This window comes from Elaeis guineensis, chromosome 10, assembly GCF_000442705.2.
Source record: "Elaeis guineensis isolate ETL-2024a chromosome 10, EG11, whole genome shotgun sequence".
NCBI lineage: Eukaryota > Viridiplantae > Streptophyta > Magnoliopsida > Arecales > Arecaceae > Elaeis > Elaeis guineensis.
The window spans coordinates 36013964-36030358 of NC_026002.2; the positions used below are offsets into that span (position 1 = coordinate 36013964).

General features: G+C 38.0%; 1 protein-coding gene across 1 annotated transcript; it reads left to right on the plus strand.

Annotated features, from left to right (window-relative positions):
• The first annotated feature begins 7760 nt into the window (after positions 1-7760).
• Positions 7761-16194, plus strand: LOC105032078 (transcription factor GAMYB). Its single transcript, XM_010906429.4, is given in 6 exon segments — positions 7761-7948; positions 8739-9102; positions 14299-14686; positions 14768-15295; positions 15394-15658; positions 15660-16194. Coding segments are annotated over 5 exon segments (1707 nt in total). The 5' UTR covers positions 7761-7948; positions 8739-8748; the 3' UTR covers positions 15832-16194.
• The last annotated feature ends 201 nt before the right edge of the window (positions 16195-16395 follow it).

The window sequence follows — 16395 nt, forward strand, 5'->3', positions numbered from 1 at the left end:
CCTCCATCTGGATAAGTTTTCCCGAAGTTTTTCATGCCCTTTTTCCGAACAAGCGAAGTTTATGGGTTTTACCCATCTTCAAATACTCGTTCTTAGATGATCATACTGTGGGGCTTGGGTGAAAGTACTAAGTGATGTTCTGACATTTGAATTAGCTCAGCTGATAAAGCATCAGAGCAAATAACAGGAAGGTTTCAAGCTCAACAACTGATTTAAACAATCCTTTTCTTTTCTAAAAGAATATAATACGAGGTGTTACTAAAATTTAGTTAATAGTTGATGCATGTGAAGTAGTTAGTTCATATCTATAAATTCCAACATTTTTGTCTCAGTAAGCCCAACAGCTAGGCCTAAGCCCCCGTTCACTTAAGAGATGGGCTGCATTTCACCCAAAACCCATATTGTGGGTTGCTGTCAGTGGTCCTTCGAAACCTAAGGCCCAGTAAACAATGATATGTGGGCATTAAATATTAAATGGGGAGGTCCTTATAAAGGCTTCTTTTAGTATGTGCAAGGCCCATTCATTTAGGCCCTAGACAATTTGACTGCAAAAGAATCTTCAACCAAGAAACTACTTTCATGAAGTCAGGTTCCATTCTAGTTCTTTGATTCAAGCTTTAATAGCAAGCTTCCTACCACCTTCATGGAATCTGCAAGCTACCCTTACTTTTTATCAATGGTAAATTCTACTTTTTCAAATGAGTAAGACTTTTGGCCATCCTCGAAAGAGAGGGATCATGGCTAATGGTAGCTCTTTTTTGATAGGCAGGTCAAAGTCTTGATTGCTACATTTTTAATCCTGTAAAGATAACAGAGAGTAACCAAGAGCGGAGGACTTTCAACTGCTGAATGTAACAAGGGAACTAGAGGTTTATCCTAAGAAACTTGATTTCTTCACTTATAGTCAAATGATAGAAAAACAAAGGGAATGTGCTCATTTCTTCACTGTTTATCGCATCTGCGTTTGATACCAACTAATTTTCTTCATATAAATGAACTACTTGATCACCGCAACCATTTGCATTTATACTTGCATTTGATGCCAATCTTTTGTATATAAGGTTCGAGTTGTTCTTTCGTACGAAAAAAAAATTCATCTTTTTCAGCACTGTGCACCATTAGATTGTACAATAACTACTTCAAAATCTATGCAGTTAGATGAACTAGAGAGTTTGGAATGCTTTGAAATTTATGCATAATATGAATCAATAGTTGATGTCAGGAAAAAAGATCAATCATTCTTTTGCACGAAAGATACAACCTGAATCCTTGTCTATGTGTGTGCACATGTGAGAGAGAGAGAGAAAGAGAGCATGGTATGATGGTGCTTGCATCATAGCTTGCAATTTGAGCTATTAGAGACAAACTTCTAGCCTATGGGAGTGGATGGTAGAAACGTATGGAGAAGGGTTGTTCCATCACGAGTAGTTTGCTCTAGAAAGGTTTATGCCTTACCAATTCTTATACCTATTCAAATGAAACACAGACGTTTCACAATTTGCAAGCCACAAATTCACGAGAAAAAGGCCAAATAGTCCTTACGTAGAGAGGACACTGCTTCACCAAGACTCCTTGTTCCCACGACTCCACATGATTGAAAGAGAAAGGGCCTAAACGGAGAAGATGACGATGGGCTCCTAAAAGTTGGTATTATTATTATTTTCTTAACTTCGGCTCTCTGTCACCCCAACCACGCTTTACCTCTTCAACCATGCATAATTGGGTTGAGTTGATGTTCAATTCCCATCTTACCTGGAATTTTTTCTTATTCTAGTTTGGAGTCCATGAATTGTATCTGAATATGATCAATTTTCTTGGTCAAAATAAGCTAAATTTCATGCCCACTCATTTGCTTTGCCTATTTTTGGTCTACAACTAAGTCGATGCTGAACTTTACTAGCCAAACCTGGCATTTTTTATTCATATGATGCCAAAAAGTAAGCATGACAGTGGATTTAGACTAACTCGCTTATGTGTTTGTTTTTGCTCCAACCATGTGTTCTAATTAGAGAATCACGTAAAGCTTTGAGATCTAAACTTGGTCTTTTGAGATCCATGTTCGTTGTCTTGGTCGAGCCTAAAATATCCAAATGGCCGTCTCCAAACCCCAAGTCACACAACCCATTTGCCCTTATAGTGTCCTCAATAAATGAAATTGATGTGCAACTATAGTTGTCATGTTATCGCACTACCACCTTATGCGACTAGCACCAATCAATTTATCCATCTACCTCCACATTGATATGCGTTTTCTAAATCCAAAGCAAATGTGAGACATGCAACAGCAATCAAAACTGGTAAAAGAGCAAATTGCTATAATTTGTGGAGGACAGCAACATCATTGTAACTCCCTTGGAGTCATGCCCTTTGGCTTTTGAGTTCATGTTGTATTTTTTGCATGATAGAACGGTTGAATTTTTTTCGTGATCTTAATCATCGGATCATATTTTGCATAATTTTTAAAGCATAACGTCAACTTCGTGATTTATGTTGTAGATGAAAAAAAATAATAATTCATATTTTAAAAATTATATAAAATATGATCCAATGGTTGAGATCGTAAAAAAAAAAAAATCAATCATTCCCCGAGCATCCGGCCCTTTATACAATAGAAAACTTAATTGGATTTTAGGTGATTTCCACTGCGTTATCTTTGGATAGGATGCCTTGCTAGGGTCCAAGGGAAGAAGTTATCTGGTGCGAAATGGATCAGATCAGGAAAGGAAAGGAAAGGAAACGTGGACCCAGCCCGATGGGATGAAGAAAAAGGATATAATAATCTTATTAAAAAAAAAGAAAGTGATAGGACGCAAAGGCACGTATGTCGGTGGGCCCAGCCTCATGAGATTTGTGACGCTTTTTTGGATGGGCCCCATCTCAGGGGGCTCCTTGCTCGAGCCCTTCCACACGGCATGAAATTTTGGGCTCGGGTTGTATCTTTCTGGCGAAATAAGGATTCCTCTTCTTTCGCGACGTTGACCGTTGGATCACGCTACAGAGGGCTCTCAACGCTATCCGAATCCTTTGATACATGCGTCTGCACAGCTCTCGAACGGTATATTCGCGCGAAGGAAGGCGTAAAGATACAAACCCCAGTGGAACCTCGCTTGGCGACGGCCGCTGCCGGGCTGGGGAAAATCTGGAAAAAAGTGATGTCCTCATGGCCGCGTTGCGGTGGAAGGATGGGGAGGGGTGGGTCCTGCAATGCTTTTTTGCTCTTTTATCTGCTACAATGAGTGGGTCCTACAATGTAGCTTGGGACCCAGCTGACAACTACGACAACTGCTCATGGGATGACACAGTGGACCCACTCACATGATCAGTGGCTTCATCTAACGTAATCTTGCGGCTTCTAGAGTTCACCATTCCTTTTACGTTATCTTGAGGGGCATTGAGTGATACGAGGCATTTTTCTTTTTTCCTAATGGCAAAGAAGCTTTTTTGTCACTGTGCTCTCCATTTGCCAAGTGATAAATACAATGCAAGTTGCGTTTCAAATTTATCCTCCTTAATTTTCAGAAGATATGCACAACATCTTCACCTCAGCCCCATACCAAATCACATATCTAATATAATTTCAATAATTTTGAATATAAAATTTTAAATTTTGAATAGTATAAATTTATATTGATTTTAGAGATTCATTTATTATTCTTTTAATTTTTATCTCATCTGCTTGCAATTTTTGTATATATTTTTAGATATAAATATATATAATGACCATCTCATAAAATTGAGATAGAAACAGTTTTCTATACTATTGTTCTCTTTCTCACTGATATTATCATCAAAAACAAATTGTTGAGAGAGGCGTGCCAACTTCGCTTAGCTGGCAGTTGTTGGCGTGAAACACACTATCTAACCAGTATGAAATGAATTGTTTTGAGAAAATGAGACTGAAACCTAAACAACTCTTGTACTTGATACTCATGTTCAGGCACGAAGCAAGCATTCGAGCTAAAATGAATTAGCTATACAATATTGCATGTTATATATGTCATAGATGTTGCAATGGTTCCCTTTAAATTAAACTTCCACAACTTGGGCACTTTTGTACCGCTATGGAACATTTGGATCTATAATCATATGTTGATCTTTACAATGTTTCATAAGTTTTCATGATATATTCTAATGTACCATAAAAAAATAATTAAGACTGAACACATAGATTATATGATGAGTTTTTTTTTTTTTTTTAGTACAGATTATATGATGAGTTTCAAAAGATGTAAGCTAGCAAGCTTAGTTTCAAATGATGAGTTTCAAATGATGGCAACGTTGCTTACCGGTTGTCCTAAGCAACTGGTAGGATTTCGAAGGAGGGCTACCTCCATTGTTCAGTGCAAAACTACTAATACAACCAATGATAGCATCAATAAATATGTCAATTTTTTGTTTCATGGGACAATCCTTTCATCATCCAATTAGTGCTGAAAGACCAGAGTAATTCATGTAAGGTACAATATACCAAAGTGGGGCATGGAAAGCAATCCTAGATTGACAACTTTATTTAGGAAAAAGATGTTCCAATAAAAGCAAATGGTAACATGTGCCCGCTAGACATATGTATACATATTTTAAAGAGTAAATTTTACTTTAGTTGGGAAGAATAGGTGATAACCATGGGAGAAATAAAGAAAAGTAATGTCTGCGGGATTTTTGATAACAATAAATTCATAATTGCAAGACTCTTTTTGTATGAGGTCCAAAAGTGATGGATTTCCAATCTCATTTATCACATTCCTAAGGTGTATAAGAATCTTCTTCAGTGTTTTAATGAGAAAAGGCACTATATCTCCTTTCTAGCTAGATCTCAAGTAACTTCATTGACCGCAAAGGAATAAAAACTAGGAGGTTGATATGTAATTCGCTACAGTGCACCAGTAATATTCAAAGCCATGGTTTACAATGAAGTCCATTGTAACACCATAACCATTATTATGGTAGTTTCAAAAGCATTGGTTAGTTTTACATATGTATAATATGGTTTACTTAATTTCCTACCATTAACTGTGCCATTATCTTCTGTAGCTAGGGTTTACTTGTGCAACATGCACCATAACGCATATCCAATTTACATTGACTCGTATAGGATATATCAATCATATCTAATTAATTTTTATGTTGCTTTGTTAAAAGCTTTTCATTAATGCACTATCATGATATTTTTTTTTCACAATGATAAAATAGCATGTATCACAGTCTATTTCTATTTTTGTTCATTCATGCTCATGATTTTTGTTACATTTACATTCTTTTCACATGATTCTCATGTACAAAAAGGAGCATGCATTGATCTATTTTTGAATGTAATTATCCTTGACCTATTTGTTATTGTACATTCACATTAACTGCATTGTTGGTAACCATGGTTTATTTGTACACCATGCACAATAACACATATCCAATTTTTGTTGATTCACAGGAGATTTAATAATTGTATTTTCTTAATTTTGTACATTAATTTATCAAAAGCTCTCATTATGCATTATGAGGATCGCATTATGAGGATCTAATTAAGTGCATAATTCTAATTAAGTGCATAATAATTTCTCTGCAATGACATCTATTTTATAATAACATGTACTCACATTAATGATATTGTTATTTTTGAATTGTTTTTATGCGTCTTATATACCAAAAAAGAGCTAGTATTAGTCTAATTTTCAAGTTATTTAGAGTATATTCATACTAACTATGTTATTATATATGTTACATAATCATATTTTACTCCACGTCATGCATCATAACACATATCTAATTTTTATTGATTCACATAAAATTCATTGCATGCATTACTTTATTCAAAGCTCTCGTTATACAAAATCACACTTTCACCATCAAATAAATAATAATTTTTCCAAAATAATATATATTTTTTTGTAAAAATATGCACTATAATTTAGTTGTAAATTTTGTTCATCCACATTAGAATTATCATTTTTGTTATCTTTTCATGTCATTTTTCAAAAAAGAACTTAAATCAACCCTAATCTTTAATATAACTGCTCTTAAATTTGTCGTTTGCTCGCCAATTTATTCTAATTGACTTCACATTTATCCCATCATAGCTAACTCACATGGACATGCAATATGACAAGTGTCTCATTTTGATTGGTCGATCAACCTCCCATGATTCTCACACATCAAAATAGATATCATATCGACTACTTTTAGGTTGTGTTTGATGCATAATCATACAATTTTGGAAGACAATGTGGATTATTATAAGGTAGATTACCACCAATTAAGTTGCTAGTAATATTGATTATGGTGTTTGGTACATAAAGATAATATTGCAGTAAAATTATTAAGAATTTTGATTGACATATTTGATACGATAATCAGATTATCAGTAATATAAAATTAAATTTTTAAATTGATTTTTTTTTTTTTAAGACTAAACATCTTCTTCGTGGGTCATAGGCGAAGGAGTTGCGGGTGTCGAACGGGGAGGGGGGGTTGCCGCGGGTGCATTGGGGTGGTGTGTGGTGTAGGTGGGGGTGGGATGGCCTAGAGAAGTCGCAGACGATGAGAGGCAGAGAGGGGAGTGGGTGGAGAACCACAGGATTGATGGGAAAGGAGCGACGTCTAGAAGAGGGGTGAGCTACAGAGAAACCATAGGGGGGACAAGACAGGGAGTGGAGAACCATAGGATTGAGGGTGACGAGTGGTGCTAGGGGAGGCATAGTAGGGTGGTGTGTGACGGAGAGAAGCCATGGGTGTGGGGGGGTGAGGTGGTATAGAGAAGTTGCGAGCAGTGGGTGACGAGGAGGGGATGGCGTAAAAAAACTGTGGGGGAAGTAAGAATCGTGAGACTGAGATATAAGGACAGGGTGTGCTGTAGAGAAGCCACCCGATGGAGGAAGGGGTGGGAAACCATGGGACCAAGGGCGGAGGAGTGGCACTATGGGGGGTTTGTGCCATAAAGAAGCAGGGAAGAGAAGCAACAGATTTTGTATAATTTTTTTTAAAAAAAATTTATTCAAAATTTTTATTATAATAATATTTTTAAAAAAATAATAATCTGGATAGCTGTTCTTCTTTAAGACTATTTAAATTGCTACATAAAAAGTAATGTATGTTGTCAAAATAATTTAAATTATCATAACAGAACTATTTTAAATTGCTGGTAATTCAAAGAAATTGCAGGCCACTAAATGCATGGTAACAATTCAGATTGCCAGCTAGCAAACGCAATCTTAACATTTCCGTCATGCACGCTCCAGATCCTAACCATACGTACATCTCAACGGGACGGCTCCAATTAAACTCCAAAACACGCTCCAGCCTTCGTGCATACACAAATCTCCTCCGTGTGCAAAATTCGTATGGCGTCGATATCTCTGAAGCTCCTGAGACTCCCACCCCACGTCTCCTGCGGATTTCGCTCCCGGCCTAAAAGAAAGCAAGATGATCCTCCCGGGACCCAAGCCCAGCACCCAGAGGAACACTAGCGCTCGTCCATGCCATGGATCCCGTGCCTCCTACTCGTGGGTTTCTTTCCTGGTGCTCTTGACGAAATCCGTCAAATATCAAATTAAAATCGAAGCAGGTATCCCCCAGTGCTACTAGCTTAAGCAGCCACGTTGGAACTAACCGTCCAACCGTTGGATCACTGAACTGAAGCTACGTAATCAGACGGTTGATATTTTTTATGGGGTTCAGTGTTTTGTTCAGCTATCCGGTTCCGGTGGGTATTTATATGGCGAAAGGGGGAGAGTTTAAAAGTGGTTTAAAAAGGAGGGCTTCGTAAAAGGAAAGTGTGAAAGAAGCGTGGGTTGGGCGAGGGGGATCGTGTGGCGCGGCGTTTGATTGGGTCCGTCCGAAGCCACGGGCAGGGGCAGAAAGCAAACAGAGAGAGAGAGAGAGAGAGAGAGAGAGCGAGCGAGAGAGAGAGAGCGAAGAGGTCGGCTACATTTCACTTTCAAATCTCGAGCTGGCTTCGGTAAATCTCTTATCCTCTCGCTATTTCGTTTGTTTTTGCGAATTCGTCGGATCGATGGCGAATTGGGGTTTCCAGGATTTGAATGTGCTCGGTTTCGCCATTTGCCCTTCGATAGAGGCTTTGAGTTATTTTTGGTTTCTGGGTTGGAGGGACGGAGGGGCGAGATCGATGAGGTCAGGAGTTTGATGGTGGGGGTGATTCGTTTGGTTTGGTTTTCAGTGTTTTGATCTGGGAAAGTTTGGGGTTGAGAGTGGGAGTTTGGTTTCGTTGAGTTCCTGTTTTCTGGTGGATCGGAGCGGGCTTCGCTGTTTTATTTGTTATTTTTTTTAATCGAGGTTTTTCGCTGGGACTTTTTTCTTATCTCGTATTTTGTTTTCGATATATTATTGCTGAACTTGGAGAAGTGGGTTAGGGTTCGATTGGGAGTTCGGGTTGAATTTTTTCGTTTGGTTTTTTTGGAACCGGGTTTGGATCGGTCTCGTTTCATTTTGTTTCGTTTCATTTTGTTTCTGTAGATCTTTTAGGATCTCATGATGCTTGTGGAAATCTTTTTTGGCTCTCCAAGACAAACTTAGTTTTTGATGACCAAAACTGGATTTTTTTTTAATCATTTTAATGCTGTCGTAGTTGTTTTTTTTGGAACTTTCTTTAGGCTCTTCAATTAATTATTCAAAATACTTCCTTGTCTGTCTTCCTAGTCTGTCTTCCTATCGTTGGTTTCCTTACTTGCTTGAGTTCTCCCTGCCTTTATGATTTTTTTCAGTGACTAAGCTATATTTTTTTAAATCAGGTTCTGAAAAATGAATCGCTCCAGAAATGGAAGTGACAACAGACTGGTTCCAAATGACCAGACTGATTCACCTTCAATCGATGAAGGTAGTAGTGGAGGAAGAGGCCAAATTTTGAAGAAGGGACCATGGACATCTGCAGAAGATGCAATTTTAGTTGATTATGTGAAGAAGCATGGTGAGGGAAATTGGAATGCTGTCCAGAAGCACTCAGGGCTGTTTCGATGCGGCAAGAGCTGTCGTCTGCGATGGGCTAATCATCTGAGACCAAATCTTAAAAAGGGTGCTTTCACACAGGAAGAGGAACAGCTGATCATTGAACTTCACGCCACGATGGGCAATAAATGGGCCCGGATGGCTGCACTTGTGAGTTCCGTTTGCTTTTAATTCAATCAGGGTTATGGAGTGTGCTTTTTTATGCCTTAGCAAAGTTTTATTTTGATCTGATTTAGTTCATGTATTATCTGAAATTTAGTCACTGGGGCAATGTTTATTAAAGGCTGTATGTGTCAATCATCCATGTTTTTACATATGGATAGTTTTTCCCCCAATAGAAACACATGGACCATCCAATTGTGTTAAAAGACAGTCATGTTTCATGACTAGGCTAATCAATTTTTACTAGGCTAATCAATTTTTTTAGAGATTAAGATTTTGTGTGTCTGCTCTGATCCTCACATAAGTATCTTGTCATGAGTGAGCACTACACTGTCATCAGCAATCTTACACCCTTGTTCCTCTCATCTACTTTCCATTGTCAACTATATGTCATTAAATGCCACATGCCATTCAATTATCTCCACTCTAAATATCATAGTTACAGAGAAAAGATTCACAACACTTGATGGCAAGCTGATAGGACCATAGGCCTGCACTATGCCCCTAAACGACTAGTTTCTTATGGTGATAAACAGCAAACGAGATTAGGCGAGATTTCTCTCCTTAGTTTAACATCGGATCTCAGTCCACTGGATTGCTTTTTTTGCCTATATGATCTTTTTTTTTTTAAAAAAAAGAAGAGAAAACTCTAAATGGGGTTTCTCTATCGATCTTTTTCCTAAAAATAATAAATTTAATATATAATAGTTGAAGAAGATGCACCAGCTCTACTATTTTTTTCTTACAAGATGATTAAGGCAGGCAAGCTAATAATAGTTATCATCTTTGCAGTTATCCAACCATGTTACTTTTCTTATGATTGACATAAAAGGAAACATTTTTGGGGATTCCTCCTTTTTTTTTTTTATATCATGCTTGAACTTTTTAGGGAGCCAGGATTTTTTCTTTCTTTATTTGTTTTTTTTTGGGAAGGGACACCAATTACCACTAAGATATGTATTCTTAATATACCGAACAACTACTGTTCTTTATACTGGTCATTGTTATTACTATATTTTATGTCATTTCCTCCATCATGTTGCTGGTTGTTTTTGTGAAAGATTTTGTTTTTTTGTGAAAGATTTTGTTTTTTTGTTTTTTTTTTTTTTCTGATAGTAAACCAACTCCTCTTTGGATATTTCATAGCACTCTTTTGATTTCTTGGTAGTATTTCAATAATTTGTTAAATTGAGATATTTGTGCCCACCTACTAATTCTTAGATGGGAAACTTATCAGCTGCAATAAGAATGAGAGAAATATATTGTTGCATGATTTTATGATTGAATGTCTAGGAGAATAGCTTAGAATTCATATATTTTGTAATTTTGAGTTAGAAAAATGGAGAAAGAAGATTGAAGAAAAATACATGGTTGGAAGATTGGTGCTCGCTCATTCTTCACTTCTTTAAATAGAACAAGATAACAACAAAAGCATAAGCATATAATGATTAAAGAAAAAAAGAATGATGCTCTTTGTCATCTGTACTTTCTCTACTTGCCTGTGATTAATGGAAAAATCACTGCGAGGAAACAGAAACAAAAATTCTCCATTTGACCATATAAAGGGAGAGGAAAGAATTTATTTATGTGCATTGAACTTGTTCTCTTACATAAGAGAATAGATACAAGAAAGAAAGGTTCTCTTGAAAACAAAATAATGATTGCTCGAGTTCATAAGTTGAATGTTAATACTGCTTATTCACCTAGATTTTTCTATCAGATTTACAAGTTCTGGAATTGCCTGTAAGTTGTTCTTCTCTTGTCCTCTTCCTTTTCTGTTGTCTTTGGTTTTACCAATATTTAAGAATATTTATTGCATCGTTGATTCCACTATAGTTAGAAGTTGAGCTGATTAAAGGAGCTACATTACATTTGTACCTAAGATTGGAGAACCACCCTCCCCCCGAAAAAAAAAAAAGAAGAAAAGAAATTTTAGATCTAAGGGTTGATCAAAGTGCTAGACCTTAAATCTTCATGAAGGCCAACTAATAGCTAATGGTTAGAAGGTTCTAGAATTCTAGCAGGGGGCAACTGACCCTCCAGTTCTCCTAGCTCTGCCCATGATTGGATTGACATTGGCTGAAGAAGCATGTAAGATTTCTTTTGTGTGAATCTGTTAAAAATATGTACTCCTCATGGGGGAAATTCGTAACAAGTAGATGACCACACATCATACTCTTGCCATGGAAAACTTATGCTTTCAGGGTGCTATAGTAAGCGACCAACTTTTTCTCCACTAATTCTGGGCTTGAGTTTGTTATGCTACAGGAAACAAGTTTTGGGGATGATGATTGGGGGACCAGTTTAGCCTCTATATCGACACTCTGGCAGGGTATGGACTTTCTTGTACACAACTTGCTAAATGCTAATTCCTAGTCTATTATCCTTGGCCTCACTGAGTGGGTAAGATTGTCTTGTGTTTAGAGTTATTAAGATTGTCTTGTGAGCTTTTGTTTTCTGGACTTTGGAGTTGCCGTGTGACTTTTCCAACACTGCCATGATGGTGGAGTTTGTCTTATTGTGGTGAAAGGAAAGCAGATTACCTAGTTTAAGGCCCACAGTAAGTAGGGTTGGCACTGGATCAAGCTGAGATGTATGAGTTGATTTAATTATCAATGGAGATGGGTATGGATATATCTTGAATCGGCTTGGCTGGCCTGCATTTGGTATTGCTTGCGCCGTCCAACTAGCGGACTACTTTGTAACAATGATCTTGTTCCAGTTTCAAGTCCATAGCCATAGTGCATAGATTATAGTACTTCTTCTTTCTTTTTTGTTGAAAAATCAAGGACGAAAGAAGATTCATTGGAAACTCTTCAATAATAAATGAGAAATTTCTTTAAAAATCACAAACATACAATGCGAATGTGTTAGTTTAAAATAAACAAAGAATAAGCCTTGTATCTGATTCTCTTTCTTGATTTTTATGCAAATTTTTTGTACGCACCACTGATCAATAGTACAAAACTTGAAAGGGAATCATGTTCTATGCATAAACCTGTTCTATGTCATTTTAGGACTAGGTAAAGTAATGTTATATAATTAGTATTGCTCCAGGGTAGACTTCTTGCTAATCCACAAGTAGATGGTTTTAGGTGGGATTCAGCATACCTGCTTAGAACTATAATGTTATAATCCTTTTCTGTCAAGCATCCTATCCAAAATTTATTGTAAATTGAGGTTGAAATGTTGGTCCTGAACTAGACATAGCCTAAATTCTGCCATTCCCAAACTTGATCCATAGGATGTCAAGCCAGGCCATGTACAATATTGACATGAGAAGATCAGGTGATATAGGTATGGACTGTGCATGCAGTGGGATGCTATTCTAACCGAAAATTATCTTCTGGTGGCTGTGGCAAACTTGACCTTACCAGGTGGACTTGATGAAAGTGTGGGCTTGGAATCATACTTTAATTACTCCACTATTTAAACATCTTATGACAGTAATGTGGATTTATGATGGTAACATAAGCTTTGTAGTGAAGATTGAATCTGGATCAGGTTTGGTGCCCCTGGCTCTTCACCCTCCATCTGATACTACCTAAAATCAGGCTACTGTTTGCTAACTCAATTGAATACAAAAACAATGCATACCCAGCCTCATTCTCATCAGTCAAACATCCCACCCAAACTCAACTAATTGTAAATTGAGGTTGAAATGTTGTTCCTGAACTAGATATAGCCAAAATTCTGCCATTCCCAAGCTTGATTTATAGGATGTCAAGCCAGGCTATGTACAATATTGACATGGGAAGATCAGGTGATATAGGTATGAGCTATGCATGTAACGGGATGCTACTCTAATTGAAAATTATCTGCTGGTGGCCATCACAACTTGACCTTGCAAAGTGGCCTTGATGAAAGCATGGGCTTGGAATCGTACTTTAATTACTCTACTACTTGGACATCTTATGATGGCAATGTGGGTTTATGATTGTAACACTGCCTTTTGGAGTCAAGATTGAATATGGATCACGTTTGGGTTCCCAAGTCTCTTGACCGTTCATCCAATACAACTTAAAATCAGGCTAGTGGTTGCTTACTCAGTTGAATGCAAAAATAATACGTGCTGTGCCTAAGGTGCAGCCAGAGTCCAGTCCACCCTTGCTTATCTGTCAGAGCTTGCTTTGTATGCATTACAAACTGAGAAAAAAAATTTACTATGGCCTAGAGCATGTTTCTGAAAGTATTTTTACCTTCATCGTGTCTGAAAAAAATTGCTGATGTTCGATAACATAGTACTGCAAAAAAGGAAAGAAAGAATCATTGTAGATGCCTAGCGACCTGGAAAATACTCCGACTGAGCTCGATATTGTTCGAGGTGGAACTAGCTTGGCATGCCTGACCTCATCACCTCGGATATTGACTACCTAAAGGCACAATCATGCCAGCCCAAGAATGTCAGCAACAGTCACGCCCACAGCCATTATCATATGATTCAAGCACTTGTAACCTTCTGGGGACGTGGTTAGCCATTATGGCCCATTTAACCACAAACTGGCCGTTGATGTACAGTTACTGCATGTCCCGCTTATCGCAGGAACAGCTACCGACCTCCCTCTATAAATAGGGGAGGGCAGGAGAATCTCAGGTAAGTCTATAGACACTTGTTTTATAGCTCTCTTTCACTCTCATTCCTATATATCTCTTCCATTGTTTGCTTAATTCTAACTGACTTGAGTGTCAAAAAATCCCCCATTGGAAAAACTCCTAAGACTTTGTTGTAGGTCCAAAAGTCAATCGAGTAGCGGCAACCTTACTGACCTCAGCTTTTCCTCATCCCTACTGACCTCAGCATAACCTCAGAGTTCAGCAGCAACATATAGTATACATGAGAAGTTCTATAATCTGTCCAAGACATAGAACAAAGGAACATAAGAGGATTCATCAATTTTTCTTAAATGAATATGTTGTTTTTTAAGCACAACATAAGATATATGTGGTTCACTGAAAAATCTATATGAAGTTTATTGAACCATGATTTGGTGAAGCCTCTTTATTTTGTCGTAGAAAAGCTATTTTCACAGTTTATTCTTGATTGCAAATAAGTCTTTATTTTGTTGTATGCTCTTGGGCAGTTTCCTAGGGTACTTTTTTAAATCTTGTTCATGATTATAGTTTACTGAGTTTTTCTTAGATATTTCTTTAATTTGTTCTGCAACAAATCTCAATTTTTCCCAGTTACCAGGACGGACAGATAATGAGATAAAAAACTATTGGAACACCCGGATCAAGAGACGCCAGCGAGCTGGTTTACCCCTTTATCCTCCTAATCTGGGTCTCCAAGCTTCAAGTGAGAATCAACAAAGTCAGACTGCCTCGGAGTATAGCACTGGTGAAAAACGGCCCAATGATGTCCTGCAAGGAAACTGTTTTGATATTGATGTTATACTTAACAATTCCAATGCCGATCAAGGGGCTTTATCTTATGCATCGCCATTTCCAGATATTTCAGTGAGCAGCATGCTGAGTCAGGGCTTTGGATCCCAAGATAATAACTTCATGAATCCAATGTGGAACAGTGCGAAGCGGCTTCGAGAATCTGAATCCGTACTTCCTGACTTTCATGGTACTGTCTCTTGTGAACTTCCTACATGTGAGCTATTTTTACATGAGTCTTCTGAAAAGATCCACCGGACCTTTGGTTTAGGTTATCTCTATGATCCAGAACCCAGCAGCAAGATCATGGTACCTTTTGATGGTGCAGTCCCTGGTAGCCATGCCCTTTTAAATGGCAATTTCTCTGCTTCCAGGCCCCTTGGTGGGACTGTGAAGCTGGAGCTCCCTTCACTCCAATATCCAGAAACTGTTCTTAACAGCTGGCTTGCTTGCCCTTCTCCACCTCCTGATGAAATTGATACCTACATCCAATCTCCTCCAGCGACCGTGTTAGTGCGATCTGAATGTGTCTCACCAAGGAACAGTGGTCTATTGGAAGCGTTGCTTCATGAGGCGCAGGCACGCAAGATTCAACAATCTGAGGAGAGCTTAAGTTCTGCTATTACACAGGGTGACATGGTAGAAAGTTCGGGGTTTAACCTTTGGGAGGCAGAATGTGAAGAGTATAATGATCCAATTTCGCCCTTGGGCCGACCTGCTGCATCTGTCTTCAGTGAGTGCACCCCTCCCATTAGTGGTGGTTCACTGGATGAGCTTCAGCCTTCTAAAGCACCTTCCTGTAAGCATCATTTGTGCTTTGAAATTTAAGCCTTTTTTTATAATTAAATTTAAGCCATTTTTTAAAGAGACAAGGTCATTCAGATATGGTTCCTGCAGGTTCAGACATCATGGTAGCTGCTGATAAACATGTTTTGGCCCCAAATATGGGAGATAGAGGCATTTTACCCTGTCCAGATTTCTTAAGGCCTGATGCTTTACTTGAGGGGTCAGATTGGCTTGAGAACTCTGAGGATGCTAAAGAGCACTCTACCTTGAATGATAATGTAGTGACAGTTGTAGATGAAGATTTCTGCAGTGAGCACAAGCAACTACCTACTGGAATGTCATCTGCACTCGCTCAAGGATTGGACCTTGACTCATATCTATGACAACATGCCACGTGCATGTCAAATGTCTGAATTTCGGTCATTTATGGGACTTGCTTCAGGACTTGTTTGCCATTGGTTGTTCAAATATGACCTTTTCTTAATGGACAAATGGTCAGGCAGGAGAATATATGTGGCAGTATGTTTGGTTGTTGCTGTCATTTTCTAGGGTTTGATGATGGCTAAGTCTTGCTTGTCGGCATTGATGCACTGCAGGTGGTGCAGTTACCTTGGATGAACTGTTGGTATAGACTTTTGTTATGTTGTAGTTACTTTTGAAACTTGGTCCGAAACAATTCAACTATTTGGGATGCCATTGTTTAATGGTCCCTTTTCTGTGTGGTTTTCGGACAGTGGAAGATCTTTTGCGCTTTGCTGCTGATAAGGATTAAGCATTGAAGTGTTGCTTGCTTCGCCATGAGATTGGCTTGGTTTGTCTTTTATTGTTTCCCTAGTTTGAAGATTGTCTTTCAAGCATGAAATCATTCATATTAAGTAATATGGTTATTTTGCTTCTCACAGCTAGTAAGAAGATTTAATTCCAGTGTGGCTTCTGTTTTGTTTAGGATTTTTATCTGCTGCATAAATCTTTCAGCTGTAAAGACACGCAGATTCTCTCTTGTTTAATGACAGTTCTGCAGTTGTTTTGGCTTGCTAGTATTTTGAGGCCCCTGCTAAAATCTGATATCTGATCAGTATGGCCTCTATTTATGAAGAAAAGTGGTGCATTTGT